Source organism: Siniperca chuatsi, linkage group LG23, assembly GCF_020085105.1.
Source record: "Siniperca chuatsi isolate FFG_IHB_CAS linkage group LG23, ASM2008510v1, whole genome shotgun sequence".
Taxonomy (NCBI): domain Eukaryota; kingdom Metazoa; phylum Chordata; class Actinopteri; order Centrarchiformes; family Sinipercidae; genus Siniperca; species Siniperca chuatsi.
Genome location: NC_058064.1, coordinates 11,020,350 through 11,047,612, shown reverse-complemented (window position 1 = coordinate 11,047,612; position 27,263 = coordinate 11,020,350). Strand labels below are relative to the sequence as shown.

Here is a 27,263-nt window from a genome sequence, read left to right as displayed (position 1 = left end):
TGTGAATATTGCACCTCCACAGACACACACTTGTGTATACAAATTGTCCTGATGCACACAGACACGCAAGGACACAGATTCCCTCCTGGTACAGTACTCTCTCTCTCTCTCCTTCACAAACAAACACAAACACAGCTGGCAACTGCTTCCCCTAAAAATGCATATGTCCAAATTAAACGAAGTATCAGTCATGCACTAAATACAGTATATGCATATGTACATACACACACTCATGTACAGTCTCAAACACTCCTGGAACATGTTTGAGATTGCAGACCAAGCCTAGTCACCTTTCTCTCTCTCTCTCGCTCTCTCTCTCTCTCTCTCTCTCTCTCACTCTCTCACTCTCACACACACACACAGTTCTGACGTCACATGGCTCGCCTGGAGTACAGTAGATGATAGATTAAATCTAGCAGCCCCAGAAATGGACAGAGTGGTTACTGTTCAGCTGGTATGATTCATTGCTGGGATAAACGATGTAGAACAGAGAGCAAGAAGCACACACTTTGTCCAAAAACATAATGGTTCTTCTTAAATTCATTTAGGAAAACATTTTAATTTTAATATCATATTACACCTTATTTTGATCATTTTGTTTAGATTTCAGACATAAAATAAGTTGGAATGAGTTGAACCCTGGATGTCATGTTTACAGTCATGAATGTTAACTGCTGCTTGCCTTCTGCTTGCAAATGGATTGCTTTTAGGAGTGTAGAAGAGGAAAAAAGAGATAGAAAGGTGTGTGCTTTTGTGTAAGAAAGAAAAAACTAACAGAGAAGAAAAGTCAGACAGAAAGAAAAAAGAAAGTAAAGCTTTCCTTTAGCATTCCAGACATTCCTTTATTGTTTTTATTTTTTTCTGTGCTTCTCTTTCTTTCTGCACAACACATTGTACTTACCTGCTGTGATTAAAGAGGTGGAACAAATTGGATGAACTCACTCACACACACACACACACACACACACAACAGAAAGCAAGGCAGTGCACTAAAAGTGACAAAGGAGACAGACAACACTGACCACACTATTAGGCTACATACAGCAGGCATCTGTGCTCAGATCAATGGATTTATTAGTACAGGGTGTGTCCGTTGTATTGAATTCAGTTCAGTGGCAAAACCGCTCCACAGGCCCAGATGGAGAGCGAGGAGAGGGAAGAGAAGGACAGGGGCAGTGAAAGAGAGAGAGTTCAAAAGTGGGAGTGAAACAGTGAGAGAGAAAAAGAGTGAGAAAGAGATGGAGAGTGTGCTGACAATGAGCGGAAGGTGTGGTAGGAGAAAATTACTGGATGTGGGAAGCGAAACAAGAGAAAGCAACTGGCAGTATAGAGGGAGGGAATAATAATTTAAAGCTCAGTGGGGAAACGAAAAAGAGTCTCCTATCTGATAGAAGAAATTAATGTTGTTGTTTTTAATTCACTTTTCTGCGGACAGAAAGCAATAATGTAAAACAAAATACAATCTTCCTCCCAAACAGCTGTGAGCATGCACTCCATCCTGAGAACACTGGGCTTTCTAACATTGGAGCCTGTTCACTCTTGTCACTTTGGGATCTTTTAGTAAGAAGCATCACACACCCACCAGGTTGGTTAACATGAACATGCAGAATTTGCTTTCCTGATGTCACATAACTCAGTATTTTTGTATTCAATGCTCTCACTGCCTTCACCAGCAGCCTATCTGCAAAATTACTCAGCTCAACCTTAAAGCTGCACTAATAAATATTTTATACTTACCATGGATCAAATTTCTGTATGTGAAAGGTGTCGCTTGTAGTGACAAACCCAGAAAGATCTATCACCAGCTCTGTGGACCCTTTTAGCATTTATTGGATCTTGTTTACAAAGCCCTGTGCCTAACAAGTACAAACATGAGATTAGGAATGTCTGTCATTGTAAGAATATGAGAGGAAAGGATTCATGCAAAGGGAGCGCAGACAGGAGGAGAGGAAGCGATAAAGACAGAGGCGGGCGGAAGAGAAGTGAAGATAGTGGGCCGAGCATGAAGGAGGAGGTGAATAAGTGAGGAAGTGTGGAGGAAAGAAGGAGGGAGCGAGGAAGGACAGAGGTTGGAGACAAGATGTGCATTCCACAGCGTGCATGTGTGTGCGTGTGTGTCTGTAAGCACATATCCCAAAATTACCGGGAGGTAACTTAATTCAATTTCTAACACAAAGATGATGGCAAAGACAGAGAGAGAGAGAGGAGGGAAGGTAGGAGGGAGGGAGGAAAGTGAGCGCTGACTCACCATGTGATGACAGAAATAGAAGAAGAGAAGGAGAATGAGTAAGAAGAGAGAAAAAAAAGGAGCAAGGGGATGGAGAAAAGCCAGAGAAGAACAGAAAAAGAGAGAGTGAAGAGAAGGAAAGTGACGGGATAATGAGAGCAGGAAATGAAAAGGATGCCTTTGGTTAAAAGGCTGTGATTTGTCTGGAGGAAAGTAAGGGAATGCAAGTGAAAGACATTAAGAAAGAGAGAGAGTATATCACAAGTTTCCCAACATTAAGGATCAGAAAATATTCTTACATGTCTCAACATGTGTATTCACTTACTATAACAGCACACACACATACCCAAAGAGGAGTGTGTGTATAAGTGTGAAGGCAACTGAGGATTTTTCAGGCGGCGGGAGGCCAAATACATGATAGATTGATCAACTTATCATCTGTTCCTTTGTTCTCTCACTTTGAATAAGTGTGCACACAAAGACACACAGAAATTAGACAGAAATTTATGGATGCATACACACAGGCAATCGCATACTGCACATGTTCACACACAGACACACACACCAAACTGGCTGTACATGTTCACACACAGACACACACACCAAACTGGCTGTAAATTTTGTGTGAGTGATTTAATATCTGTTGATGTAATTCCACAAAGTGAATTACATCAACATATTTCTTCAACATTGAATTTGTCTTGGGAGTCCCAAATAAACTCAAACACACACATATGCGGAGATAAGAGCACCAGTTAATGACTGAAATGTAAATGTGATAATTTTCTTAAATAATTTTCTTGAATAAATGTAGTGAGGACTGAGCACTTTCCGCATTGGTTTCAAGATCGCAGCGTGTGAAATGAGTCAGTGTATGTGTGCATGTCATCTCTTGTATAATACTGCGGCCTCCTGCCAGACTAGCTGTGTCTCCGTCTCATCCAGATGGCTTCTGAACCAACAGACAGCTGGGAGTCCCCAATCAGCCAACCCACTTCATCTGTTTACCCGTCTTCAAGGCCGCCTTACAGCAGCGAGACAAATCCACCAGAACAGTTCACAAAATGATCAGGGTATGCTCCCCTCTGTGCCGGTCCATAAATTAGACAAAACTGAGTAGAATTACTATATCACAGGTAGTAAAGGATAAACCCTATCCAAAGCAAAAACTAACAAGGTTTGGGCTAAAACTAATTTCTAACTTGGATTTCCTGACTTTGCAGGTCCAGGATTAGCTGCGATGACGATGAAATTAACCCAACCCTGGTCAGGATATTGCTGTTGACGTATCCATCTCTGTTCATTTGTTACTGGGCTTTGACATTGAGCAATGAGCAAAGACAGCCCAGAGATACAAACAAGTCACTGTCAAAGATTTTGTCCCACAGAAAAACACACACAGACGCCTTTTTCCTACCTGTGTTTCCTCCTGTACCACTCTGTACTGTTCCTTCCACACGGTCATCTTTGTGGCTTCATCCTTCCTCAGTGCCCTCTCTTTCTTCAGCTCTGGGCTCCAAAACGTCTTAATGGAGTTCATAGAGGAGCTCAACTTGGACTCTTTAGCCTCCAGCTAAAAGACATCAAACATTGTGACTTTGTTTTAATAAATGTTTATTAGTATTTATTAGGACCTTAGGAATCCTTGACCATTGATTACTTGCCCCCTAATATTATATTATTATAGTTATTCAATTTACTGGCTTTTAGTTTGTCCTTATAGCAATAATCTTTGTTTTAAATTCAGGACAGTAGAATTCCCAGAGGAACACAAGCGTAAACAAACAAAATAAGATACGATAAACTGTAAAATAAATGGATATATCTTCAGAGAGGTGTGTGTATGTCTGCATGTGTCCATACTTCTCTGCGTAGTAGTTCGTTCTCTCGCAGCACTTCTCTTAACTGTGTCTGTAGGTCTGACATCGCACCATCTCTCACCTACAAACACACAGACACATACAGTATAAGTGCAAAATGTTTGACACCAGCATTATCATCATTTTTGTTCACTTCTTGCGTTATAAACATTTTGTCTATTTGCAGCTGCCACTACTAAGAGTGAACTACTCCTTCTGAAAGCCACTGCTGGTGCTGAAAAATATACCATACACAAATATGAGGAATCAAATATTGAAAGAGAGACTCAAATACTGTATGTGAAGCACTTTGAGAAGCTTTGGAGTCATAGCATCCTCACAATAAACATAACATACAGTACATGAATGTGACATACAACAGAGGAAAACTTTAGAGAGTTAAGGAGAGGAGTTTTTGTTTAAGAAATAATTAGAAACAAGTGGAGGAGGGAGGTATGGGTGAGGAAGGAGAGCTACATCTTGGAGAGATGAGCTTTCAGGTTATGACTAATGGTGCAGAGGAAGTGGGAGGGCAGACCTTTGTCTATTTAAACATACTGTATGAATACCCACACAACTCTTATTTTATTTAGTTGAAGCGTGACTTCAAGCGTGAAGAAAAAAATCTTGTTATCTGAATTTAGCTTAAATGCCTAGAACCACTCACATCCCCTCCAACATTGAATGGGTGGATAATATATGTGTGACAAAACAGTTTGTTTGCTGTCGCAATTGATTTGATCTTTTTTATTTTTATGTTTACTTCAGACTCCTCACTCCTCGCTCAAAGGTGAGACAAAGATTATCAACAACCGGAAACAATTTCATCCACACATTCCTTATCTTTATAAGTTTATTCTAAACTTTATTTGAGCTCAACTGTTTTGTTTTAGAGCAATTTTCTTTAAAGATAATGCAATATTGCTGAGGATTCATGTTTTCATGCCCAGAAAATAGACTGAACTAACTTATCTTATCTTTTGATGGAATACTTCAACATTTTGGAAAACTCACTTATTCGTTTTCTTACCAAGAACTCGTAAATGAGAAGATTGACACCTCTCTTAGATCTATCTGTTCAATGTGAAGCTGGAACCTGGAGATAGTTGGTTTAGCTTAGCACAAAGATTGGATAGCTTGCCTGGCTCTATCCAAAGGTAAAAAACAACAAGTTGTAGTTTTATGGGGGGTTATTTCTTGGCCGGGAGCAGTGACTTCCTAGAATCTTGTCGTAACCATGAGCAGCAGAGAAGTTTCAGTCCAAGAAATAATCCTGCACAAAACCCACCATAAAACTGCAACCAGTCATTTTTTACACTTTGGTTTTTGTACGGATTAAACAAACAAGATGTAGAGGTGCTGGTAGGCTCCAGCTTCATATTGAATGGACAGATATGAGAGTGGTATTGATCTGTTGATCTAACTCTCGGCAAGACAGCATATAAGCAAATTTCCCAAAATGTGGAACTACTCCTTTAACGCTATTTTCATCTGGGTAACTTCCAGAAAACAAAATCATCAAGTTATTTTGTGCCTTAGTAATCACACAACACGGCAGCTTTTAAAATGTTTGTTCTTGTAGCATTAGTTTATTTCAGTTCTATCATATATTTAACTGCATGTAAAATATTTAAGGCATAATGATTTGAAGAGAAAAAGTAGATAGACCCTGCCCAAATAGAACACAGAGGACCAAAATTGACCAAATTGACCAAATTTAAAATTTAGTTGGTACAAATTTCAGTTTGCAAAATGCTGACTTCAAGGTAAATAATAAAAGAAGAAAACACTGCGATGCCTCACCTGTCTCATGGAGTGGGGCACAGTAGCCGCCTGTGAAAGCTGGTTTTGCAACTCCCCCCCAAATGCTATTGCATCACTGGGCATGACTGCTCCACCACCTCCTCCAGTGTTTATATTAGGACTGCTCCCCATGATGGCCGCCCTGATTCCGTAGGGTACCCTGGCCCCAGCCCTGCCCAGGGTCATGGTGCTTTTGGGCAGCGAGGGGTTCAGCCCACTGCCCAGGCTCCCAATGCCGACCGGATCATCAGCTGTGTCAGTGAAGTACATAGGGCCGCCTGTAGCATAAGCAGCATTTAGAGACTGAATATTCTCCATGGAAAGGGTTTTACCGGATCCAGTAAGTCCGCCGGTAGAGCTGCTGCTGCTGTTTCGCCGGTGTCCAAGGCGTGGGGAGCGAGGGAGGCGTGGGGAGCGACCAGGACTCCCAGACACTGCCCCATTACCATTGGATCCAACAACATCCAGCTTTGAGACGGAACGGGAGCTACCGTACATGGTAAGGGAATATGGTGCGTATACAGTAGAGATGAAAGAGTGTCTGGTTCAAATAAATAAAGCAAGTGAATCAAAAATACATGCTCAGAATTACAAACTCAGATCAGTAAAAGCAAAACATTTAAGATAGATGTCCCAAAAAAATCTGAAATACTAAATGTAACAGCTGAAAACTCCCGTCAGTCTTCTACTGTAGTCCTTCTTGACTTGAAATATCTTGATGCAGTGTTGACATAGCTGTGATCAAGGCCTTTCCAACACACTCACTGTAACCAATGGGATTTGTTAGAAAGCAGTAATCAATAGGGCATCCCTTTAGATAAAGGCAGCTAGTTAATCCACAAGGCCTAGGATGATGGGATCACCTAAAAAGAAAGGGAGAAAGAGACGAAGACTTAGTGATCAGTGGAACAATGATATACTGCGCTTAAGGTACAAAGGAATACACTGGATTTTTACCAGGTTATGGTTTTGATTAGCCTACTTTTGAGCATAGACTGGTTTCATCTCTTTGTGTACAGTATTTACTTTGTGCACTGCTGTATGGCCAAAAAAGTAGCCAAACAATCCATTAGGTGCTCAACAGAAAATCATGTACAGGGATCAATTAATCATCTGCCCTCTTTGCCAATAATCACTTATCAAAGATGCCCACCACACTGACAGGTACACACATACACAGTAAGTGAGACATATGTTAGGCTGATATGCTCAGTTCACAGACTACAGTCAAAAAGCTTTGGCTTAATCCACAAATTCTGCCACAGGCACAAGCGTCACCCAATGTGTCGGTTCATATGCTCACACAGGCTGCTTTGTCTCTCAAACACCTATTACACCTTCTTCTTAAGATCACACTATGTCCTACCACCTCTGGTCACCACATCAAAGTTACTGTCCTGCAGCCATAATAAACTGGGTGATAGCAGATAACATTCAATCAGCTGATTTAATATTCATAGGGTAATAATTACTTTGCCTGCTGGATGAGTTCCATGTACTAAAATAGAATAATCATGTTTTTTTTATTCAGTCAATTAAATCTATTTCTTAATCCATTTTGTTCTGCAATAATAATGTTGGGGAAAAATAAAATTAAAGATAAATAAATGCTCATCTGTCCTATTCCTGTTAATAATATGAGTCACACTGAATAGACATTTTATTGGCTACATTATTAATTGGATGGATAATAGATGCCAAGAATGTAAACTGCCACGTTTCAAATAAAACATGCTTTTACAGCCTGTTAAGTCTGTGTGTGTGTATGTGTGTGTGCTTCATGTGTATATCCCGGTGGGGACTTTAACCTGAATGCACACTAACCCATGGGGACTTGTGTCACCGTGGGGACAAAAATTGAGGTCTGCATGGGTAGAGACTGCTTTTTGAGGGCTAAGACTTGGTTTTAGGGTACAGGTTACAATTAGGTTAAGGTTAGGGTAAGGGGCTAGGGAAAGCATTATGTCAATAACTGCCCCCCACGGGGATAGTGAAACAAACATGTGTGTTTCATGTTCTTATATCGTGTGTGTGTGTGTGTGTGTGTGTGTGTGTGTGGATGAAATCAACAACTTAAATATTAAAACTGATTAAGTCAATCAGGTTAAAGAAACCTTGTAATTAACACAGCTGTGAAAATAATGAAAAATATCATTCCTATCACGGCCTTCTGTGAACCCAATTTAAAAAGGTGTAATCAGTAACATTTAACTTTTGCAAAAAATTAACATAATTTATGGACACAGGCTCACACATGTTGCTGATAAATACCTCGGTGGCTGCACTAATTTCCCAGCCCCCCCTGAACTACCCACCATGTGCTATGCACTTAGTTTAAAGTTGTTTATAAGTTTCAGACTCTGAAAAGCTTTGGTGTGAATACATGTCAGTGTAGAATTTAGAAATTTTCGGTAAATACAGGCCTACTAAAAATTATTATTATATACAACCTTAAGTGTTACCTCTGGAGTCAGTTAATGTATTAGATAAAGACAGTACATTTACAGCTATTTAAAATCAATGGTGAGCTGGTCAGCAGTCATCATTCAGCCATTTGGGTATCCTTGGAGACAGTGATGTTATCCTCAGGTCAGTGGACACATGACCCATTGGACACACACATTGGCCTTCTGATCCACACTCTCCCCTTCCTTAGTAGAATGACCTAAAGTGAACTAAACCGCTTAAAAAATAATCAGCACACACAAGAATGAAAACTTTTTTTCTCTGGCTTGTTTCTTCTCTATAGCACATGATAAATCTTAGAGTGCAGAAGAATATTTACCCTCAAGCACTTACATTACATACTGTGGCTTTGACCTTAAAATTGCTTACTACTGTTTGTAATGTTAGTGATGTAGGAATTTAAGCTGTTGCATTTACTCTGGAGCTTCAGTTAACAAAAAGTCTAAACCAATTTCTAATATTGCACAAAATGATATAAGTATTCAGATATCGTGACAGTGACATTATTAACAATAGTTGAACATACACATAAACGTTCATGGGGCGATAGAATTAGCTTAGTTTTAATATAAAGAGAAGATATAAAGGTAGTACATTGCTGTAAAGTGTGACAGAGATTCTATACATTTCTTGTTGAGTAGTTTGTCTGAAATATCTTTCCTTCAACATGCGGCCTCTTGCAAATTGCTAACTACAAAAGTTAACATTTCATTTCAAGTCTGATTGACTGTGCAGCCCTTCGGTCGACCCCTACTTTGGGTCCCGACCCCCCTCTGTAATAGCCCTGCAGTGGTGTATCTTTCCAACTGATGTTCTGCTAGGCACAGATCTTTGGCCAGGGAGATGTTACTGACAAGCAGTCAGTTACAGCCCCACACACTCAAACGCAAACAGGGGACCATCTGCTCTGTCTCCCCTCAGGCCAAAACCACACACCTGGACAGAAACAGGCCAAGACCTGGCCTCTAGCACAGGCACACACACATTTACATACAGTATATGCACTTAACACAAACACATGCAAAAACTGTGCACATCTACACAATCTGTCAAACAAAACACATACACAAATATAGATATATCACCACAGTCAAACAAACGTGTGAATAGACGACACATTCACAGATGAACACACATGCACATCAGCTCAGTGGCCATGAGTGATCATGTCACTAAGAACACACACACACATCTAATGCTTCATTTGAGGCCAATATGAATCTGCACAGACAGACAGACAGACAGACAGACAGAGAGAGAGAGAGACTTTCCTCTTCCCCCCCTTTGGACCTGCTGACCTGTACATAATATATATGCTCATGTCCCAATTCTCCCTATAATGCAAAAAATGTTCAGTATGGCTATCTTCTTTTTGAGCACTTTATTTAAGCACTTATTGAACACATACACATGGCTCTTTTTCAGCCATGACCTGCGTCTGCTCGTTTATGTTTGGCACTGAGTGGTTGGACGGTTAAGAGCCTTGCTCAAAGGTATCTCTGCTTGGTTGTAGAAAAGAACAAACACTTCCCCCGCTCATATTCTCCGAGTGGAGATCCACAAGCTCTCCCTCTGTGACCAGGAGGAGTCTGCCATTGTCCAACCATAGGGCAGCAACAAAGTATCACAATTTAGGAACATAACATTATTTTTCCTGGGTCATTGCTTTAGTCTGAAAGAGGTACAGAACAATAAATACACATATCTTGTTTATGGGGAGCTGGAGCCTATCCCAGCATGCATTGGGCAAAAGGTGGGGTACTGCACACCCAGGACAGGTCACCAATCTATCACAAGGCTAAACACACACAGACACTTATTTTTATTTTTATTGGCTCGAGGACCTCATGGAAACCACAACACACACCATGTTGTGTTTTCTACAGTTCAAGTCTAAGGGTCACATGAATAAACCACCAGTGTGGCTCACAGGTTGAGAATGTATTTGTGGTGGTTTTAGACCCTGAGAAGGCTGGGGGAGAAGGACTGCAAACAGCAACAGAAAGTCAGATGAAAATAACCTCAAGCTTATAATTTCACATGAACCTACCACTCTGGAAAACTTTTTAATGAATCTGCGCTTTCAACTGAATTTCCCGGAAGACTTTTGAAAAGAAGAAACAATAAATGCAAAAATATCAACGCCACTAGAAAGAAACACACAAACAAACATACCTATGACGCAGTTGGCATCAGGAGGTTGAGAAAACACTAGCATATGACTGTCCAAGACCCATCTGTAAAGGGGCCTACCATCCCTCTAGTCCTTTCACACCAATGTGAAAAAGCAATGTGGTGCTGCCGTAAGAAACATCTGTTTAACAGTGCTACACTGAGAGTTCATGAAAGTTCATTTTTGACCTTGGAAACAGTAGTCTTCATCAGCAGATGGAGTTTGCTGCAGTTGAAAGCCCTGAAAACAACAAGTAAGTGGACCTTGAGTTAAGTCAAATTCAAGTTCATGCTTTGCAATGTTATTTGATGTGTCACTGTGCATACGGTGCCCTGGTAAAATATGTTATGGCAGTTGTGGCCATATCTAGTGCTGCAAACTAAAATGACCACGCCAATTTTCCAGAGCCCAGGGTGACGTCCTCAAATGTCTTGTTTTGTCCGACCAATAAACCAAAACCAACGACATTCAGTTAATATCATAGAAGACTAAGAAAAACTGAAAATATTCACATTTGAGAAGCTGGACCCAGTGAATTGTTGCCATTTTTGCTTTAAAAAAGTCAAAATTGCTACTGATTCTTTTCCTGTCAATGGACTGATTGACTAATCGTTTCAGCTCTAATCAGATCAATATTCAGACTGATTTTACTGAAAAAATTAGGATACAAATCAGGATCGTTAGCCAAAATCTGACTGGGGCATAGTTGCAATTACAGCTTAGCTGCCTTTTATCATATGCTGTACTGTAAATATCCACCCACAAAATGCCCGACTACAACCACAGTACCTACTGGAACAGATCCTAAAACAGGCCCAGGAGTGAACCTGAGACCTAAAATAACCTCATCCCCTTTATGTCCACAAAACACTCTACAGGAAACACCAGTACACACAACGCCCTGTGTTTCATCCTCTGCCTCCCTGTACTGCTACTAACAGACATTCTGCATGTCTCATCTTTCCTCTTCACACTCCGTCCTCGCACACGCAATGTTGTCTTAGGCCTCATAAAATCCTAGAATATCACACTATGCTACCAAGAAAGCCCCCGTGGTTGAATGCCAAGTACTCACCTTGTACCTGTGTAGATAACCAGTATGTGTTAGCACAGCAGAGAACAGACTTCAAATTTGTAGTAATTTTCCCAACATGGCTAGAGATAAAGAACTCAAAACTTAACATTGACATTATTATCACCTTTTAAGTTGATATGCTCAGCAAACTGTTTATTTACACATCTAGCAGTTAGTTAGCAAACCTCTTTCACATACAAGTAGTCATGTGATCCACTGCCCATATAAAAATATTGATTATAATGGCTTTAAATGAATATGTCACTATATAGAGCTTATGATAGAGCCAAGCAGACATGATGGGGAGGCTTTTAGTTACCTAATATGAGAGAGGATGATGTTTGATTAAAATACTTACACCTGTTTCTTACTCATTTTCTTTTTCCCCATCGCTCTTTCTCCTACCTCTAATCCCTCCTCTCCCTCTCTGACTCTCACTTGTCTCCATGATGCTTTCACTTTCTCTCACTGCCTCTCTCTTTCTCCATCAGCATTCCTGATGGTGTTCAGCATGTTCTATTTATGTGACAGCCACACATCCATCTGTCACACTGCACAATGCCACACACACACACACACACACACACACACACACACACGAACACACACACTACTCAAACTATACTTAGCCGGCTGGTGTTTCAGCGTGGGAGCCAAATTTGTCAAAGTTCGTCTCTTGCCTTGGGATCAGGGCTCATAAAAACACATTATACTCATCTTGAATATTATTATTCTCCATTACTCTCTGTTCCTGTCAGGCTCGTTGGGATATGATGTGGCTGGAAAGGACTCACTGGTGCTGTCTTCGGTTACACATCTCACTGAAAGTCAACTCGACAGCCCAACTGAGGCGGAGAACCGTACCCGTCCGGAACCTAATCTGTCTGAAGATTTAAGGGGATGAGCCACCGTTCACCAGATTCAGCTTTTTTAACCCTCACAGCTGCTTTCTCATGACGATAATAACATTACCTCTCTAAAAATCAGATTGCTATTTTTCTAAATAGTGCAAAAGGGAGGTGAATTAGTATTACTATTCCTTCATAGTAAATACAACTTCTAAGAATTACACTTAAGAATGTTTTAAAGAGTCAATTTAGGAGTATAAAAAGTTCTTTGCTGAGTGTAAGCAATAAGACACATTTATCAAGGTACTTAATCCTACTTACAGAAAAGTGTAAGAGTAACTTTTAAGAGCAGCTCTCAAGTGATTATATGATTAACATGCCATATTGTTCATTAAAAAAATAACTCTTACCCCCTACATTTTAAGAAGTTAATTTTATTTGTGGAGAAATCCTTCCTTAACATCTCCGGTGGCAATTACCATGCTAAATTAACAACAATCTAATATATTTGTAATATATAAATATACAAATAAAAAGGCTGACATGGAAACAAAAACAAAACAAAACTGGAGCAGGAAAGAAATTCTGCTAGTATACAAAGTACATCAGTGAATTCATAAGGAGAATTTAGTACCACAATAACAGATGCAGAAAATGAAGATGCATGGAAAGTGCAAAAATGTAAAAAAAAAAAAAAAAAAAAAGAAGAAAGAAGAAAGAAAAAAAGAAGTGGTGTAGCATCCTATCAAATGTTCAGATCAAATGCAAATAATAGGCTACACATGAATTATACATACTGCTTCAGCTAACATATATTTCATCATGTCAATTATTTTGTACAATCTCTCCAAAACATATCTCAGAAGGTGCATGCTCGCCTCTGTTTCTGTACTGCAGTCATATAGGATCTACTCTTAACCAACTTCAGAGACCTTTGAAGCTATCTTAAATTTAGCGTTTTTAAGTGGTAAGAAATGTGCTAAATAGCTTTTATTCTTAGGTTTGCGGGTACGAGAAAAAGTGAAGGATTTTTACTTTCATCTTTCACATCCAAAAGCCCCAAATTTCACATTTAGCTGTTTGATAAAAATACAAGCTGCGGGTCACTCCCAGTGCAGTTTCTCACTACTTCATAATGTATTTGGGCTAACTAGGACTCATTTAGCGCTGCTGTGCAATGCCTAGCTCCTGCTATGCTGCCTTTGTGCTTTGGCTTAGTTCCACATACAGACACAAGATATTGTCTCCATGTCTGGGCATGATATTGATGACAAATCATAATGACAGTTTTGTGCTAATTTATGCATGTTTAACTGAATTGTAACACATCTGAAATAATTTATACAGGATTTATGTGACCATTTATAGAGGAATTAAAAAAAAAACCACAATTTCAATAATGAAAACATTTTTCTCACTTGTATAACTTGATTTGTGGTTCAGGCCGTGTGCAACACCTTTCCCACGAGGAGAAAAATCAAGTAATCCTGCACACTGATATTGGAATTGCCAAAACTGCAAGGGAGCTTTTTCAATTAACTGAGCAATCCAATTACACATGGGAGAAAATATTAGGCAGAAGATGTCTGGGCAAGATACAGATTTTGGCACACCAGAGTGACTGTGCTACTTGTAACTTCACTCTGTGCCACCAGTCCTATCAGCAATAAGACGTATAATATGGTTCAGACCCTGGAAAGCACAACGCTGATAAGGCACAGATAGCATCAGCTCCAGTCTATTGTGTACTACAGGAAATTAATCTGAGATGCAGGATGGGCAAACAAAACGCGCCTACACACACACACTATGACTCACACACATTCACACACATCCATGTACATAAACACACTGATACACAAAAAGTACATCGATGTCATGCACATGCAAACACACACCGCACACTTATCTAATCTTGGCTGCTGCCTGCATAACAAATATGGAAAATGTGCCATTCAGACTCGACAATTAACACAAAGGCAGGGAAGCACAAAACTCAGTTCAGGGGTGTGTAGTAGTTAATGGAAGAGAAAGTGACAGTGTCCCAGTGAATCCCCGAGGCTCGTCCTGTAAAGAGGAATGTGTTCGTACAGTCAACTTGCCAGTTTAAATAAAGATGAAGGGAGTTGAGAAGGTGACCCAAACACCCCCTGAAAGTATATTTATCTATCTATCTATCTGAGGTGATAGAAATAAATCTTACCCCTGGCAAAGTGATAAAACAACTTGAATAAATAAATAACAAAGGCACCAAAGATTGTGGTCTTATGATAAAAGTCAGTTCTGGGAAGTGATTTGAAAGAGCTACCATCTTTGTCAGGCTAAGTTCCTCATGTTGTTGCAAAGTGTTGAGCCCTTAGATTTTTACCTTTGATGTTGAGCCTGGAGACAGAGGAATCAGAAGGCCTGTGCAAAAAAGGTTCTTTAGGAATCAAAAGTTAGGAAAGAAATGACTATGGGCTAGGACGTGCTAAGTTTCGAAACTCATTATTAAAACAAATTCTACAACAAAAGAAAACCCCCGTAGTATTAGAGCAACGTTTGCCCAAACTGCCCTGAGGTGTGCAGAGCCCTGTTGTCAATAATGTCAGTGGAAGGAAGCAGCTCAGTTCCCTGACTCGGTGTTCCCGGAGGAGGGGCGGTGCAAAGAAATAGAGCTGTGGGCGGAACACTGAGGAAATCACGGCGTCTCCTCTTCATTCCACCCCTTGCAAAACACACGCAGCAGATTTCACAATCAACACAAATCATAATCTACATCTATATGTTGGTTTGCAAAGAGTTGTTGCCCAGTCTGTTACGTGTTACTTGATCTTGTCTTGACTGAGCTTCTGTCAGACGGCAAGATGTGGCTGTTGACAGTGCTGTGCAACTATGGCAGCATTAAAAACAGAATTTCAGAGAAGTGCACAGATCTGTGCCTTGAAAGAGTTCAGAACACAAACAACCGTCCTGAAGAAATGGAGGGAGACTGTTAGAAATATCACAAAACAACTAAAAGTCCCCATGGGAATATTAAGGCAAGAGATTAAACTTAAAATTGACTACCACATGCATACTTTAAGTCCCTAAGGGAATATTAGTGATACCTACAGGAGATAAACCCACTATAAAGTGGAATAAGGTCACTGAACTGGCGTTGTAAAATAATATTAGAGGATTATGGCTTTGAGAAACTACAAGGCTGTCAGCAGCACTTCTGCCGCCTGCAACACAGTGAACAGATTGATAATCGCATTTAGAGGTACAGAGACGAGACATAGTGTTATTACCCTGTTATTCCGGGGAAAGCCTCTGGCTGCACAGCTACAATTGGTTTATTGAACAAAACGTGAGGAAGCCCAGTTGAAGGGGGTCGCATTGTCGTTTGTCACCCGCAAAAATACAAAATCATAATGACAGTCTGGCCAAACCACGCATACTGCTCCCCTCCGGCGGAAATGTAACAAAGCCCTACTGTAGGTCTCACAGCTGACCTGAAACTGCTGCACCTCAAAGCAGCCATCACATTTTAATTATGTTATCGCTCATGTTCCTTTTATTCCGAGTCTCTCTCTCTCTCTCTCTCTCTCTCTCTCTCACACACACACACACACACACACACACAGACGGCACACATGTGAGGTTGACCGAGAAGTGGCCAACATGTCTGTAACACATAGTCTACACACACACGTAGGCCTGTGTAATAAAACATGCATGTGCACACGCACACACTCAGACTGCCAGCTATAAGTTCTAATACTCACTGCGGCTGTGTTTACGTTGTTGCCCTCGGTTGTGAATTAAGCTGTGTGTAACGTTAAGAAAGGCCAGTCACATTCTCCTCTTCAGTTATTCTGCTGCTGTCACACCTCAAAGTATGACGTTTCGCAACGTAACAGACGGTCGGCCGAGGTGAAACGCTCTCTTTCGGGGCTGTCTCCCTGTCTCGTATCTGTCTCTCTGTCTCCTGTCTATCTCTTCTGTCTATCTTTCCCTCCTTCCCGTCTTTGCCAGCTTTACCACTGGTGGCTTCCCCAACTGCTCGGGCGCTCCCGTGACGTCACCACGGCGGAGCGCGCGCGCCCGAGACGTACCCCCCACCCCCCGTCGCTCCCATCTGAGTCGCGTGCGTGATAATCCATGATTATCGAAGTCGCTATTAAATGAGATGAGTACTTTTCATTTTTAAATCTAATTCTTCATATTAATATAACATAATCCATATTGTCCATTTATCATTTTGTGATAGTTTGTATTAAAAAAAATCCTTTATTTTCACATCCTGTAAAACAATATGTTAGCGTCTTATGTAGGTGACTGTTTCATGATAAAAGAATTAGGCAGCTCAGAAGAAGTCATTTATTAGCTTTCAGTGGTGGAGGAAGTATTAAGATCCTTTATTTATTGATAAAAGCAGTAATACCACATGGTAAAAATACTCCAGCACAAGTAAAAGTCCTGCATTGAAAATGTCACTTAAGTCACAGTAGGTATTATTAGCAAAATGTACTTAAAGTATCAAAAGTAAAAATATTATTATTACTCATGGATTACTGTGTCAGCAACATTTTACTGTTGTAGTTGGTTGAGGTGGAGCTGATTTTTAGCTAATCTTCTCTTGGCTCTTTAATCTCTAACAATGCATAATATTTCATAAGATCACTGAATGTTTTGTGTATAATATTTTAATTTGCAAAGTAACTAAGTTGCTGTTAAATGAATAGCAAAAAGTGCAATATATGTTATCAATATTTGTTGTGTTAAGAATAGGGCAAAGCTTGCTAACTAACAAGAAGACATGGTTTATCTGTGACATTATGCCTGGAGAGTAATGCCAGACTTATACCAACACCATTAACTTTCACCTTTAGACTTTGTTGAATTTCATCCTCTCAGTCACATAGTTATACAAAGTTGTATGTCAGATTTCTGTTGGATTTGGGTTTTCTTCTCTCTGGGAAAGGACTGTCAATCTGTTGTCATCTAATATTCCTGATCCACAGTGACAGGTCTTTATTGATTTCATCACATGATGGATTTGACAGCGTTGCCATTCTGTTAATTTGGCTTTCAGATGGCCACTAGATGGAGATGATGATTCAAACTGGGGTTCGAAGATCGGTAACAGGGAGTTGTGTGCATCAGTAGAAGCTGTAGGATTTATATGGTTCAATAAAATACCCCTCAAGTGTAGAAATGTCATAGCCTTGACTCATTTGTAACCACAAACCTGTATCACACTATGTAAGTTTGATTTGTGGTAATGTTAAATGTGTCATTAAATCATTTATACTTATTTATTTCATTTCCACACTTTTACAGAAAAGTCCTCTCATCTTCTTAGGGTGATGCTTATACGTTTTTTCTGCATCCATGCATTGGACCTATGGCATGTTGACACTTCAGAGTCAGTCTGTGTTTGATGAGTGAATGACCTACATACAGTATCTGACTAGAGTATGTGGCATATTTCATAGCTCTTTCTCTGTCTGTCTCTCTCACACACAATTACACACCATCCTAAAGAAATTTTTCCAACTAGACAATGACCAAAGACACACACACACACACACACACACACAGTGTCCCAGTTCCCAGGGCGCCAGTCAGTCAGACAGCTGAGGTATAAATAGTCTGCTGGCTAAAGTTCCCCTTGAGAGAAACACTCCAGGAGTGGTGGACCAGCGCTCCCTTCTGAAATGTCTCTGCTAAGCTGATCAGTGAAATCTTTTACTGGTGGCTTTTATGTATTTTATCATTGTAAAGAAAGACTAAAAGCCCCGCCCTTCTAATCATAACAGAACACATTGGCCATGAGCAAGGCATTTGACACCCCACCCGAACTCAATCAATGTAATCTGAGCAAACAGAAGAAAAAAAAAAAACAAAGATCTGAGAAGTACATTTTTAAGAAATGCACTTTTATTAAGCAGTATAATACATATCAGTTGCATAGTAGATACATATCAAACAAATGGTTTTGAAGCTCATTATCAGATATGTATGCCAGATGGATCTCTTAGCCTTCAAAATTGCTCACAATTGAATACTACAATTCAAAGAAGTCACTGATTAACAAGAGGTTGATCAAAAGGTGAGAAAAAGTAGATGTTCAGTAATGTCAACAGCAAACTTGGTGCATCCCCACAGACCACTGTATGTAAGCCTAACCTTGAGCCCAATGTTAAACCTTTTAAGGCTGCGACTAACGATTATTTTCATCATTGATTAATATGCTGATTATTTTCTCGATTAATCGATTAATTGTTTGGTCTATAAAATCACAGAAAAGCTTGAAAAAAGCACAGAAAAATGTCCATCACAATTTCGGAAAGCCCAAATTAACATATTGAAGATGCTTGTTTTGTCCAACCAACACTTCAAAACCAAAAGATATTTAGTTTACTCTCATATAAGCCTGAGAAAATAAACAAATATTCACATTTGAGAAGCTAGAACCAGATAATTGTTGGCATTTTTGCATTAAAAAATGACTTAAACGATTATCAATTATCAAAATGATTTGATTCATTATCTTTAGATGGACTAATTGCATTTTTGAAAGTGACAAAGATGAAATTGAGTTCCTCTGCCACTGTCCCCTCTTTGTTGTTTCCTCCAACAGTCTCTGAGAAACGGACCACAACACACACAATGGTGTCATCTGCTGGTCAGATACAGGTACAATTTCAACATGGATGTAACTATAGTGTATGACTCATGTACCTTTCTTCCCGATTTAAATAGAATCTCATCACCAACCGTCAGGTAAGCAATCTTACCTGCTTTGTTCAGCTCAGATTTTTTGCAATATGGCTGCAAAGAGCGAAAGCTAAGAACTAAATTCAAGAATATATACATTACACCAAGTTTTATTATTATATGTTTGTAATGTGTGATACTACTACTACTATTACTACTGCCTCTAATTTGTTAGAGCTCCAAAAAATATACTGTACTATACATTCCAATAATGTGTGTTCCCTAATAATAACAAGCAGAGCTAAAACATGAAATGAGAAATCTGAAATGACATTTTGGTAGAAGTTCCACATTCATTTCGCCTTATGGCACCTCAAGTTGCGCGGACCACACGAGTGATTACGAGTATGTCGTTAGAATCATCACCGAAGATCCCAAAAATAGGGTAGAGCTTTGGTCTGTTACTTAAGGAAGTGCCAGCCATAGAATAGAGAAAAGCTTTTAGTCTTGGTGGGGTCTCAATGAAGGAACATCCTGTGTGGGAGAAGATCAGAGTCCTGGCGTCCACGTCATAGAAGGAGACCTCTCCCTTCTCATAATCGACAAAAACACCAACTGTCTGGGGCCTTTGCCTCAGGTACAGGGGAGCAGAGGTAACAATATTAGGAAAATATACCTCATGGAATTCAGTGGAGATTCCACTAAATGTCCAGCCTCCCTCCTCAGGGGTGGGTAACCAAGGGATCTCCTTGTTAATGGACTCTATGACCACTCCCAAGAGCCAGGCTTTAATCCCACTGACCTGAACCTCATAGTAGAACCTGCCTGAGGAAAAACCATCTTTCCCAAGAATGAAGGGTTGATATTCAAATCTTCTCCCAAATAATGGAGGAAAAAACAGTCGGCCTTCACGAAATCTCAGTTGTTTCCCATCCTCAGACACCTGGAGCCTGGAATTGGCTGTGTAGGCGTCCAGAGTCACATCCACCGCATCGCACTGCTGGATCATCATCAGCTTGTCCTGAGGCGGATTCCACACTTCTTTAGTTAACTCATCTGTCATCAGTTTTTCGGCTGCATCAGGTTGTTCAGCAGCCTCACAGGCATCAGATAACCTTACGTCATGAATGAGCTTCGCCATCTCATTACTGAGTGTCTTTTCCATCTGAGCCACTGCTTTTGTCACCATCCCCACATAACTGTGTCGACTGATGTCAGAGAGTTCTAGTGTAAATGGAGGGGTGGAGTGGGGCAGAGGGTTGAATAGGTCCTCAGTGTGAGCAGGCAAGTAGAGAGATGGCCAACTCTGCAGGAGGTGGAGGTGCTCCTCTGTTTGTAAAAGTTGCTCCATTTCGGATCTTCTCCTCCTCAATTCAGCGACTTCTTGCTCCAGCTGTGTCACATCGTCTTCAGCCTGCTTTTCTGCTGCTTTCTGCTTCTCCTCGATCAACTCTATCAGCTCAGCCTGGCTTCTTTGCAGAGAGACCATAAGAGCAGTGAAAACTTCAGCAATGTCTGCTATCTCTTTCTCTGACTCTTTCTTGCTCTGTTCAGCTGAGTATTTGATTTCCTTAATACTCCTGGTTTTAGTGTTTTCCATCATTTTGAGCTTTGACGTCGCATAGTCTAGCCAGGCCTTCCTCTCTCTGAACGCGTGCTCTAACGGGACAGCTTCATGCGTTGCATGGTCGTCTTTCAAGCACATGAAACAAACACACATCTGGTCCACGCGACAGAAGAGCTCGAACATCTTGCCATGCTTCTCGCACACCCTGTCCTCTAGGTTTGACACAGGGTCGATCAGCTGGTGCTTCTTAAGGGTTGTGACTCTCTGATGAGGCTCCAGGTGAGGCTGACAGTACGAGGCCAAACACACCAGGCACGTCTTCTGGGCCTTGATCTTCGGCCCGAGGCAGACGTCACAGGGCACCTCCCCTGGTTTGGCAAGCATGTCATCTTCACCCCTCACCCTCATGTTGTTGAAATGCTCCACCATATCTCTGAAACCTGTGTTGACCTGAAGCTGTGGTCTACTGCGGAACGTCTTCTTACAGAGGGGACACTGTGTCAGGTCACTGCTGGCCCAGTACCCTGTGATACAAGTCTTGCAGTAGTTGTGTCCACATGGAGTAGAGACAGGCTCAGAGAATGCATCCAGACAGATTGAACACAGGAGCTGTTCTTCACATGGGAGGCTGCTGGCTGAGGCCATGTCTAGATGAGAGGAGATGATTTGATGATTATGATTTTCAATTTCAAACCCCAAAACTGTGTAAATCAAGAAGGTAACTTATGTTTTTGACAACCATTTCCCTGTCTAGGAGGTTGGTTTTCAACCGGTACGTTTTTTGGTGTTATTACCTCTGTCCATTTGACACCTGCCTTTTGTAGCCAATAGCATCCAACAGAATATGCAGATCAGTGGTTAAGGCTTGCATTAAATGCTGCTGTAGATATGCTGTAGGTTGTCACCAGAACACATGTACATGCTGTGTTGTTGGAATAATTTTCTGATTAGTTTATGCCCCTTATTGAACTCTAACAAACCAGTTTCGTTTTTTTCTTTCTTTGATAGCTGGCAGTAGAGAGATAACAGGAAATGAGGGTAGAGAGAGATCGGGGATGACATGCATCAAAGGTCCATGGCCTAAACCTCTAGTGACCCTCTTAAACTAATTATGTGTTATCATATCAACTCCATTGTATTTCTCCTTGCAATGCAAACATGTACTGTCATTCTTGTGGCCAAAGCAGGGAACACCAACAAACAGCTGCAGTAAAGGCATCATTAGTCTGAGTGTTGTGCCCTCAAATAACATTTTAACAGCATGGTGTAAGTCCGAGTTAAAGAGTTCTCTCCAGGCTCATTATTTTTCACTGACGAAAACAATAATTCAGGTAGAATTTCCTGTGGAAATTCACTAACTCACTAACTGAAATGGCCGTAGTCAATTAGACAGTAGTACCCAATTATTATTTCCCCTCTGACACTTGAAGAAAACAACATTTGGGCTCAACAGCAAACACGTTATATGCATGTAAAATAGAAAAACAGCAAAATCTTGAAAGTTGTAATTTGTAGACCTGATTGAATACAAAAGACACTGGCGATCCTGCCACTGTCAAACACAGCCCAGATCGTTTAGCATTGTGGTATTTTCATCTGCATACAGGCTGTTAGATTCTTTGAAATTATATTTAAGCTAAGATCAAAAAGGAATCAGTGCACTTGAACTTTACCTGCCGAGATGTCTGTGTTGTCTGTGGAAACTAACGGTCGGGGAAATTTTCCCTTTAGACGTGTAGTTTCATTTCCTGAGAATGACACATGATCCCTCCCTCCCTCTTCCCCTCCTCTCCCTGGAGCAAGTTACTAAAACTGACAACAGCACTGCACATTTCCCTCAGACTGTTCTTTTCACTTTTCTTTTCACTGTGTGTTCTGAATCCGCGGGCTATATATTTTGTACATGTATCATTTTTGGGGGACATTTTATTTATCATTGTAGCATTTTATTTGATTTTACAGTTTGTCAGTTGTCATTAAAAAAAAAATTAAAATTTTGCAGCCAACAATACCATTTCTGTGAGGTACCATGAGGTACTTGGAGGGCTGCACATTTCCCCTCCCCAACCCAGCCATGTCAACCATTATTATGAACTCTCTTGATGCTTTAATCAAGACTTTGCAGTTAAAGCCAGCAGCATAATTCACGCTCTCTGTTAGATGAGGCTGATGTTAGATTAATGATGCTTTTATGACCCTGACTTTTCTTAGACATTAGATGTCACCATTAATGAAAGTGTACCATATACAGTCTGTAGTATGCATAGCTTTCAAAAGCAAATGTGTTACCCTTTATGGAATAAACTGAAACAAAAGTGTATTTTACACTATTATTTTTATTTCTTAATGTTATTTTTAAGTTGTGTAATCATAAAATAAGCTAGTGTTAACATGTAACACATGTACAACATCCCTCTTAAAAGCAAATGGGTGCACACCGAAGATAGACATCAAATGTTAAGGTCAAAAATGAAGGCAAAGAATCCACTGTATGTACGTAAGTGTGCTTTGAGCTATGGTGAGTGTGTCTGCGTGGTAGTGCAGTCTAAAGGCATAATAATCAGCAGAAGGGTGTGTGTGTGCATGTCAGTGAATGCGCATCATAAGCCATGGGAAGTATCCAGTGCGCTGCATGCCGAAGGTACTGATGAAGAAGTTGAGGACTGTGGTGATGAAGACTATGATGGTCGTTACGTTGTTCAGGTAATCCAGACGTTTCTGCAGGGCGCCGTTATTCAGGTCCCGACGACCTGTGACACACACACACACACACACACACACACACATATACACAGTAGAGAAAGAGAGGGTTCAAACTACGCTTGCTTCTCACACACTGAGACTTCTAGTTTGACCAGGATGAATTATTATAATTATTATTATAATTAAATTTTGATTCCCTAAAAATAAATAGACAAAATAAAGGGCAAAGGCCACTTTACTTCTCTCCTTCAAACACTGACATCTTCACATGCATGGACACACTTCCACACACACACACACTATCACTTGTGATATTAGGCCCACTTCGTGTCCACCCTGTTACTTCGCATTCACTCTGCAGCAAAAAAACGCAATAAGCATAGCATAGGTTTCTGTTAAATCATTATATTTATTCAGCTTTCTGGAGGAGAATGTGTATGTACATATTGAAGGGATGTCTCTCATTTATATCACCCTAGTTTTTGTCTGGTATTGAACCTCATCATTTGTCAAAAAAGTTTTTAAAAATAAATGGTGTAAAAATCTTGGGAAACACATGTAAAGTGTGAAACAGTTCGAAATACACATAATGGAACATATGCACAATTTTTGCACAAGCACATTATTGCAGCAATATACATAAAATAATGCATATTTACACAGATATTCAGTTGGTTAAAGTGAAAATATTTTAGTTGGATTACAGCATGAATCTCTCTTCAAAGATTAGATGTGATTTTTGAACATACATGTGAATTGTTTGTCTGAACTTTGTCAAAAGGATTTTTAAGTTAATTTCAACTTTGAATCAACATGTTTAAGTGTGTGTACAGATAAAATACTTGTATAAATGGTGTGTGAGGGTATGCATGCATGTTGCAGTGTTTAAATGTGTTTGATATGTGAGTGCATACATGTGTTTATGTGTGTGTGTGTGTGTGTGTGTGTGTGTGTGCGTGTCAGAAGTGGAGTCGAGCCAGCAGCCAGCGGAAGAAGCCAGTCCTCTTGGATCCGAAGAAGCTGACGAAGAAGTTAATCACCGTGGTGACGAAGATGACGCCTGTAGCAAGGTTGTTCAGGTAGTCGAGTCGTTTCTGATTGGACACCACGTTCAGGTCCCTGCGGGCTACAACACACACACACACACACACACACACGCGGACAGACACACAAACACACAATTTCAAACATTTCAAACACATCCATCCACACGCACACATGCAGGTGATGCATACTAATACATCCATACACTCAAAATGAACAAACAAACATACAGTAATGCACCCATACAAACACCAATATAGAGTAGTTCAGTCACTCGCCCTCAAGACTGTGTCTAGTTTATGTGACATTTTGACTGGTCTTATGGTAAAAAATCTGCTGTTTGTATTAAACCAATTCCACATGAGAGATGCAATCCCCTCACTCAACAAATACAATTTAATACCGCCCTCGAGCAAAGAACCTCCAGCTGTCCCAGTTAGATTAAGCTGCTCAGACGACGACTGAGAAGATCTTGTAGACTCTAATAAAATGTGGACATGGTGGCTGTTTTGTAACTTATGCTTTTCTGACGTAACTTTTTGAAGCTTGTTTGATTTTACTGCTCACTTCCATCTTTGTCAGAAAAAACACATATTGAGCCTGTGGAGCTGAGACGGGACAAGCAAGTGGTGTGAGTGATAGGCTGAGACAGCCATCAGTCAAGGCAAACACACTTTTCTTAAAGTTTTTTTTCGGGCTGAACTGACTGAGTTTTAGATGCAGCACATATAAAGTCAATGCAAAGACAATTGAACAATGAAAAAGACAAGTTATATTTATAAAAATAAATAAGTTTACTCATTCACATCAATAGAACTGGAGATTTAATGAAGCTGATATCTGGTGGCCAATAGAGGTTCAGCATCTTAAAGGAATAGCTAAAAATTTGGGGAAATATTATAAACTACAGTAAAAATGAAGCTGGAGCCAGCAGCTTAGTTTAGCCTTACAAAAAAAACTGGAAACTGATCTTAATCTGTTAATTAGGTGCTGGTAGGTGGATTTTGTTACCTTTGAACAGAGCCAGGTTATCTGTTTCCCCCCGTTTCCAGTCTTTGTGCTAAGCTAAGCTGACCGGCTGCTGGTGGTAGCTTCATACTTAGACATAACACTGGAAGTTTGCTTCCACATTTAGCCTTGAGGCTGAATACCAAAGCAAACTCCCAGTGTCAATGTGTGTATCTTCATAAATGTAAGTCTGACATGCTACAGTAATAAACAGCATTTTGCTCAGCAACTATGCATGCATGGATAAAGATTAAAGATGCTACTGTTTTTGTAGGATTTCAAATAGCTTTACTTTGGCGCCATCTGGAGGTAGTATCAAGAATAACCGTGAGGCAATGCATGCAGCTTTTCACCAGTTTTCATACAAAACTTTAAGCACGTTTATGTTCAGGTTTTGTGTATGAATGTACATACAGCGGGCGAATGTGCCTGCTAAGGGTGTTTCATAGAATGAAACGCTGAAGCAGCCATCGCAGGAAGCAGCTGCGTTGTGTGCCGAAGGCGGCTTTGATGATGTTGACGATGAGGGTGAGGAAGATGATGCCGGTGGTCAGATTGTTCAGGAAGTTTAACAACCGCTGACAAGAGGGGAGGAGGGTGAGCTCAAAACGAGCTGCATACACACACACACACACACACACACACACACACACACACACACAGACAACAAGAACACGAGCACACAGACAGAAACACACACACACACACACACACACACACACACACACACACACACATCTAGTTGGTCCTTTGGCCCAATCCATTCACACTAAATAAAATCAAATAAAGACATCAGAGTACGGTAATACACTGTAGAGATAATGATAATGATTAGTACTTTAAGTAGAACAATGAGTCTTGTGTTTCTGTATGTGTGTGTGTGTGTGTGTGTGTGTGTGTGTGTGTGTGTCAGAATCTTTCCCTACTTTCCAAAAAAGATCTACATATTAGAGTCATTCCCTACGTTATGAAATCAGAAATGCATCCTGGCAAAGAGGCCGGTGCGCTCCATCCCGAAGACGGAGATGAAGATGTTGGTGACAAAGATGAGAAAGATGATGATGGTCGTGGTGTTGTTCAGGCTGTCCAGGCGCTTCTGGTTGGTCTCTTCGCTTACGTCTCGTCGAGCTGCAACAAGCACACACATGTACACAAACACACATACACACCAAAAAAAAAACAACAAAACAAAAATAACAAACTACACAAAAGGGGCAGAGACGTATTCCAGTATATACTGTATATATATATATTTTACTCTCATTATCCTTTTATATTCATAGTTGCTTTTTTAAAAGAGAATATATTTGCTTGCTTTGAGGTTTTATACCTTGCATATTTTCTGCCAAAATAGACAAGAAAGTGAGTGGGCTTCAACCTGCACTGCCTGTATTTTCACAGCAAATAAATGCATCAGTGTATTAGTATGTTAATATGATTGGTTAAAAATAATGGAGGATGGATTTCTGAAGTAGGTGGTCTCTAAGCTGACTAATGCTGTAATGTGAATGGCTCACCAATGATGATGATCAGGACTCCAGCCACTATCTGGAGAGCCAGGGAGAAGGAGATGAGTGTCAGGACAGCAACGTAGTACCTGAGGAGGAGAGACAAAAAAGTCTTGCAATTTATTTTTATCAATAAATATTGTTTGAGGCAACAGTAAATGCGATCATTCAGGAGCTTGAACTCTGATAAAACTCTACAATACTTGCAAGGAGTAAAGGGGCAGAATGTTTGTTTGTTCCAATTTTTTCCCTTCCTACTTTTAAATGAATTGGCAGTGGAACTTTGGAAACAGTT

The 27,263-nt window shown here is 40.3% G+C and overlaps 3 protein-coding genes across 22 annotated transcripts in view; all 3 read right to left on the bottom strand.

The window, feature by feature from the left end:
- LOC122871139 (ELKS/Rab6-interacting/CAST family member 1-like) overlaps positions 1 to 16,491 on the bottom strand; it is a 139,608-nt gene extending 123,117 nt beyond the window's left edge. For 7 of the 15 annotated variants that reach the window (XM_044185833.1, XM_044185832.1, XM_044185834.1 and 4 more), the window contains exons 1-4: positions 16,201 to 16,488; positions 5,890 to 6,752; positions 4,091 to 4,168; positions 3,645 to 3,800 (exon numbers count right to left, since the gene is read on the bottom strand). In XM_044185833.1, coding sequence (XP_044041768.1) covers positions 3,645 to 3,800; positions 4,091 to 4,168; positions 5,890 to 6,387 — 732 coding nt within the window. In that variant the 5' untranslated portion in view covers positions 6,388 to 6,752; positions 16,201 to 16,488. Of the gene's footprint in view, positions 1 to 3,644; positions 3,801 to 4,090; positions 4,169 to 5,889; positions 6,753 to 10,716; positions 10,769 to 14,819; positions 15,031 to 16,200 lie in introns of those variants that run through there. The other 8 variants (XM_044185829.1, XM_044185835.1, XM_044185840.1 and 5 more) reach the window with 4 other exon arrangements.
- A 1,845-nt stretch (positions 16,492 to 18,336) lies between these two features.
- Positions 18,337 to 22,507, bottom strand: LOC122871417 (E3 ubiquitin-protein ligase TRIM39-like). The gene is made up of 2 exons (XM_044186514.1): positions 22,379 to 22,507; positions 18,337 to 21,352 (listed from the first exon to the last, which is right to left on the bottom strand). Exon 2 carries the CDS (start codon positions 21,348 to 21,350, stop codon positions 19,512 to 19,514), a length of 1,839 nt encoding a protein of 612 aa, XP_044042449.1. The 5' UTR covers positions 21,351 to 21,352; positions 22,379 to 22,507; the 3' UTR covers positions 18,337 to 19,511.
- A 514-nt stretch (positions 22,508 to 23,021) lies between these two features.
- LOC122871418 (ninjurin-2-like) overlaps positions 23,022 to 27,263 on the bottom strand; it is a 31,604-nt gene continuing 27,362 nt past the window's right edge. Inside the window, exons 3-5 of one of the 6 annotated variants that reach the window (XM_044186520.1) lie at positions 26,978 to 27,057; positions 24,449 to 24,534; positions 23,288 to 23,455 (exon numbers count right to left, since the gene is read on the bottom strand). In XM_044186520.1, the coding sequence (XP_044042455.1) occupies positions 23,441 to 23,455; positions 24,449 to 24,534; positions 26,978 to 27,057 (181 nt within the window). In that variant the 3' untranslated portion in view covers positions 23,288 to 23,440. Of the gene's footprint in view, positions 23,456 to 23,797; positions 24,535 to 25,874; positions 26,074 to 26,424; positions 26,589 to 26,977; positions 27,058 to 27,263 lie in introns of those variants that run through there. The other 5 variants (XM_044186518.1, XM_044186515.1, XM_044186519.1 and 2 more) reach the window with 5 other exon arrangements.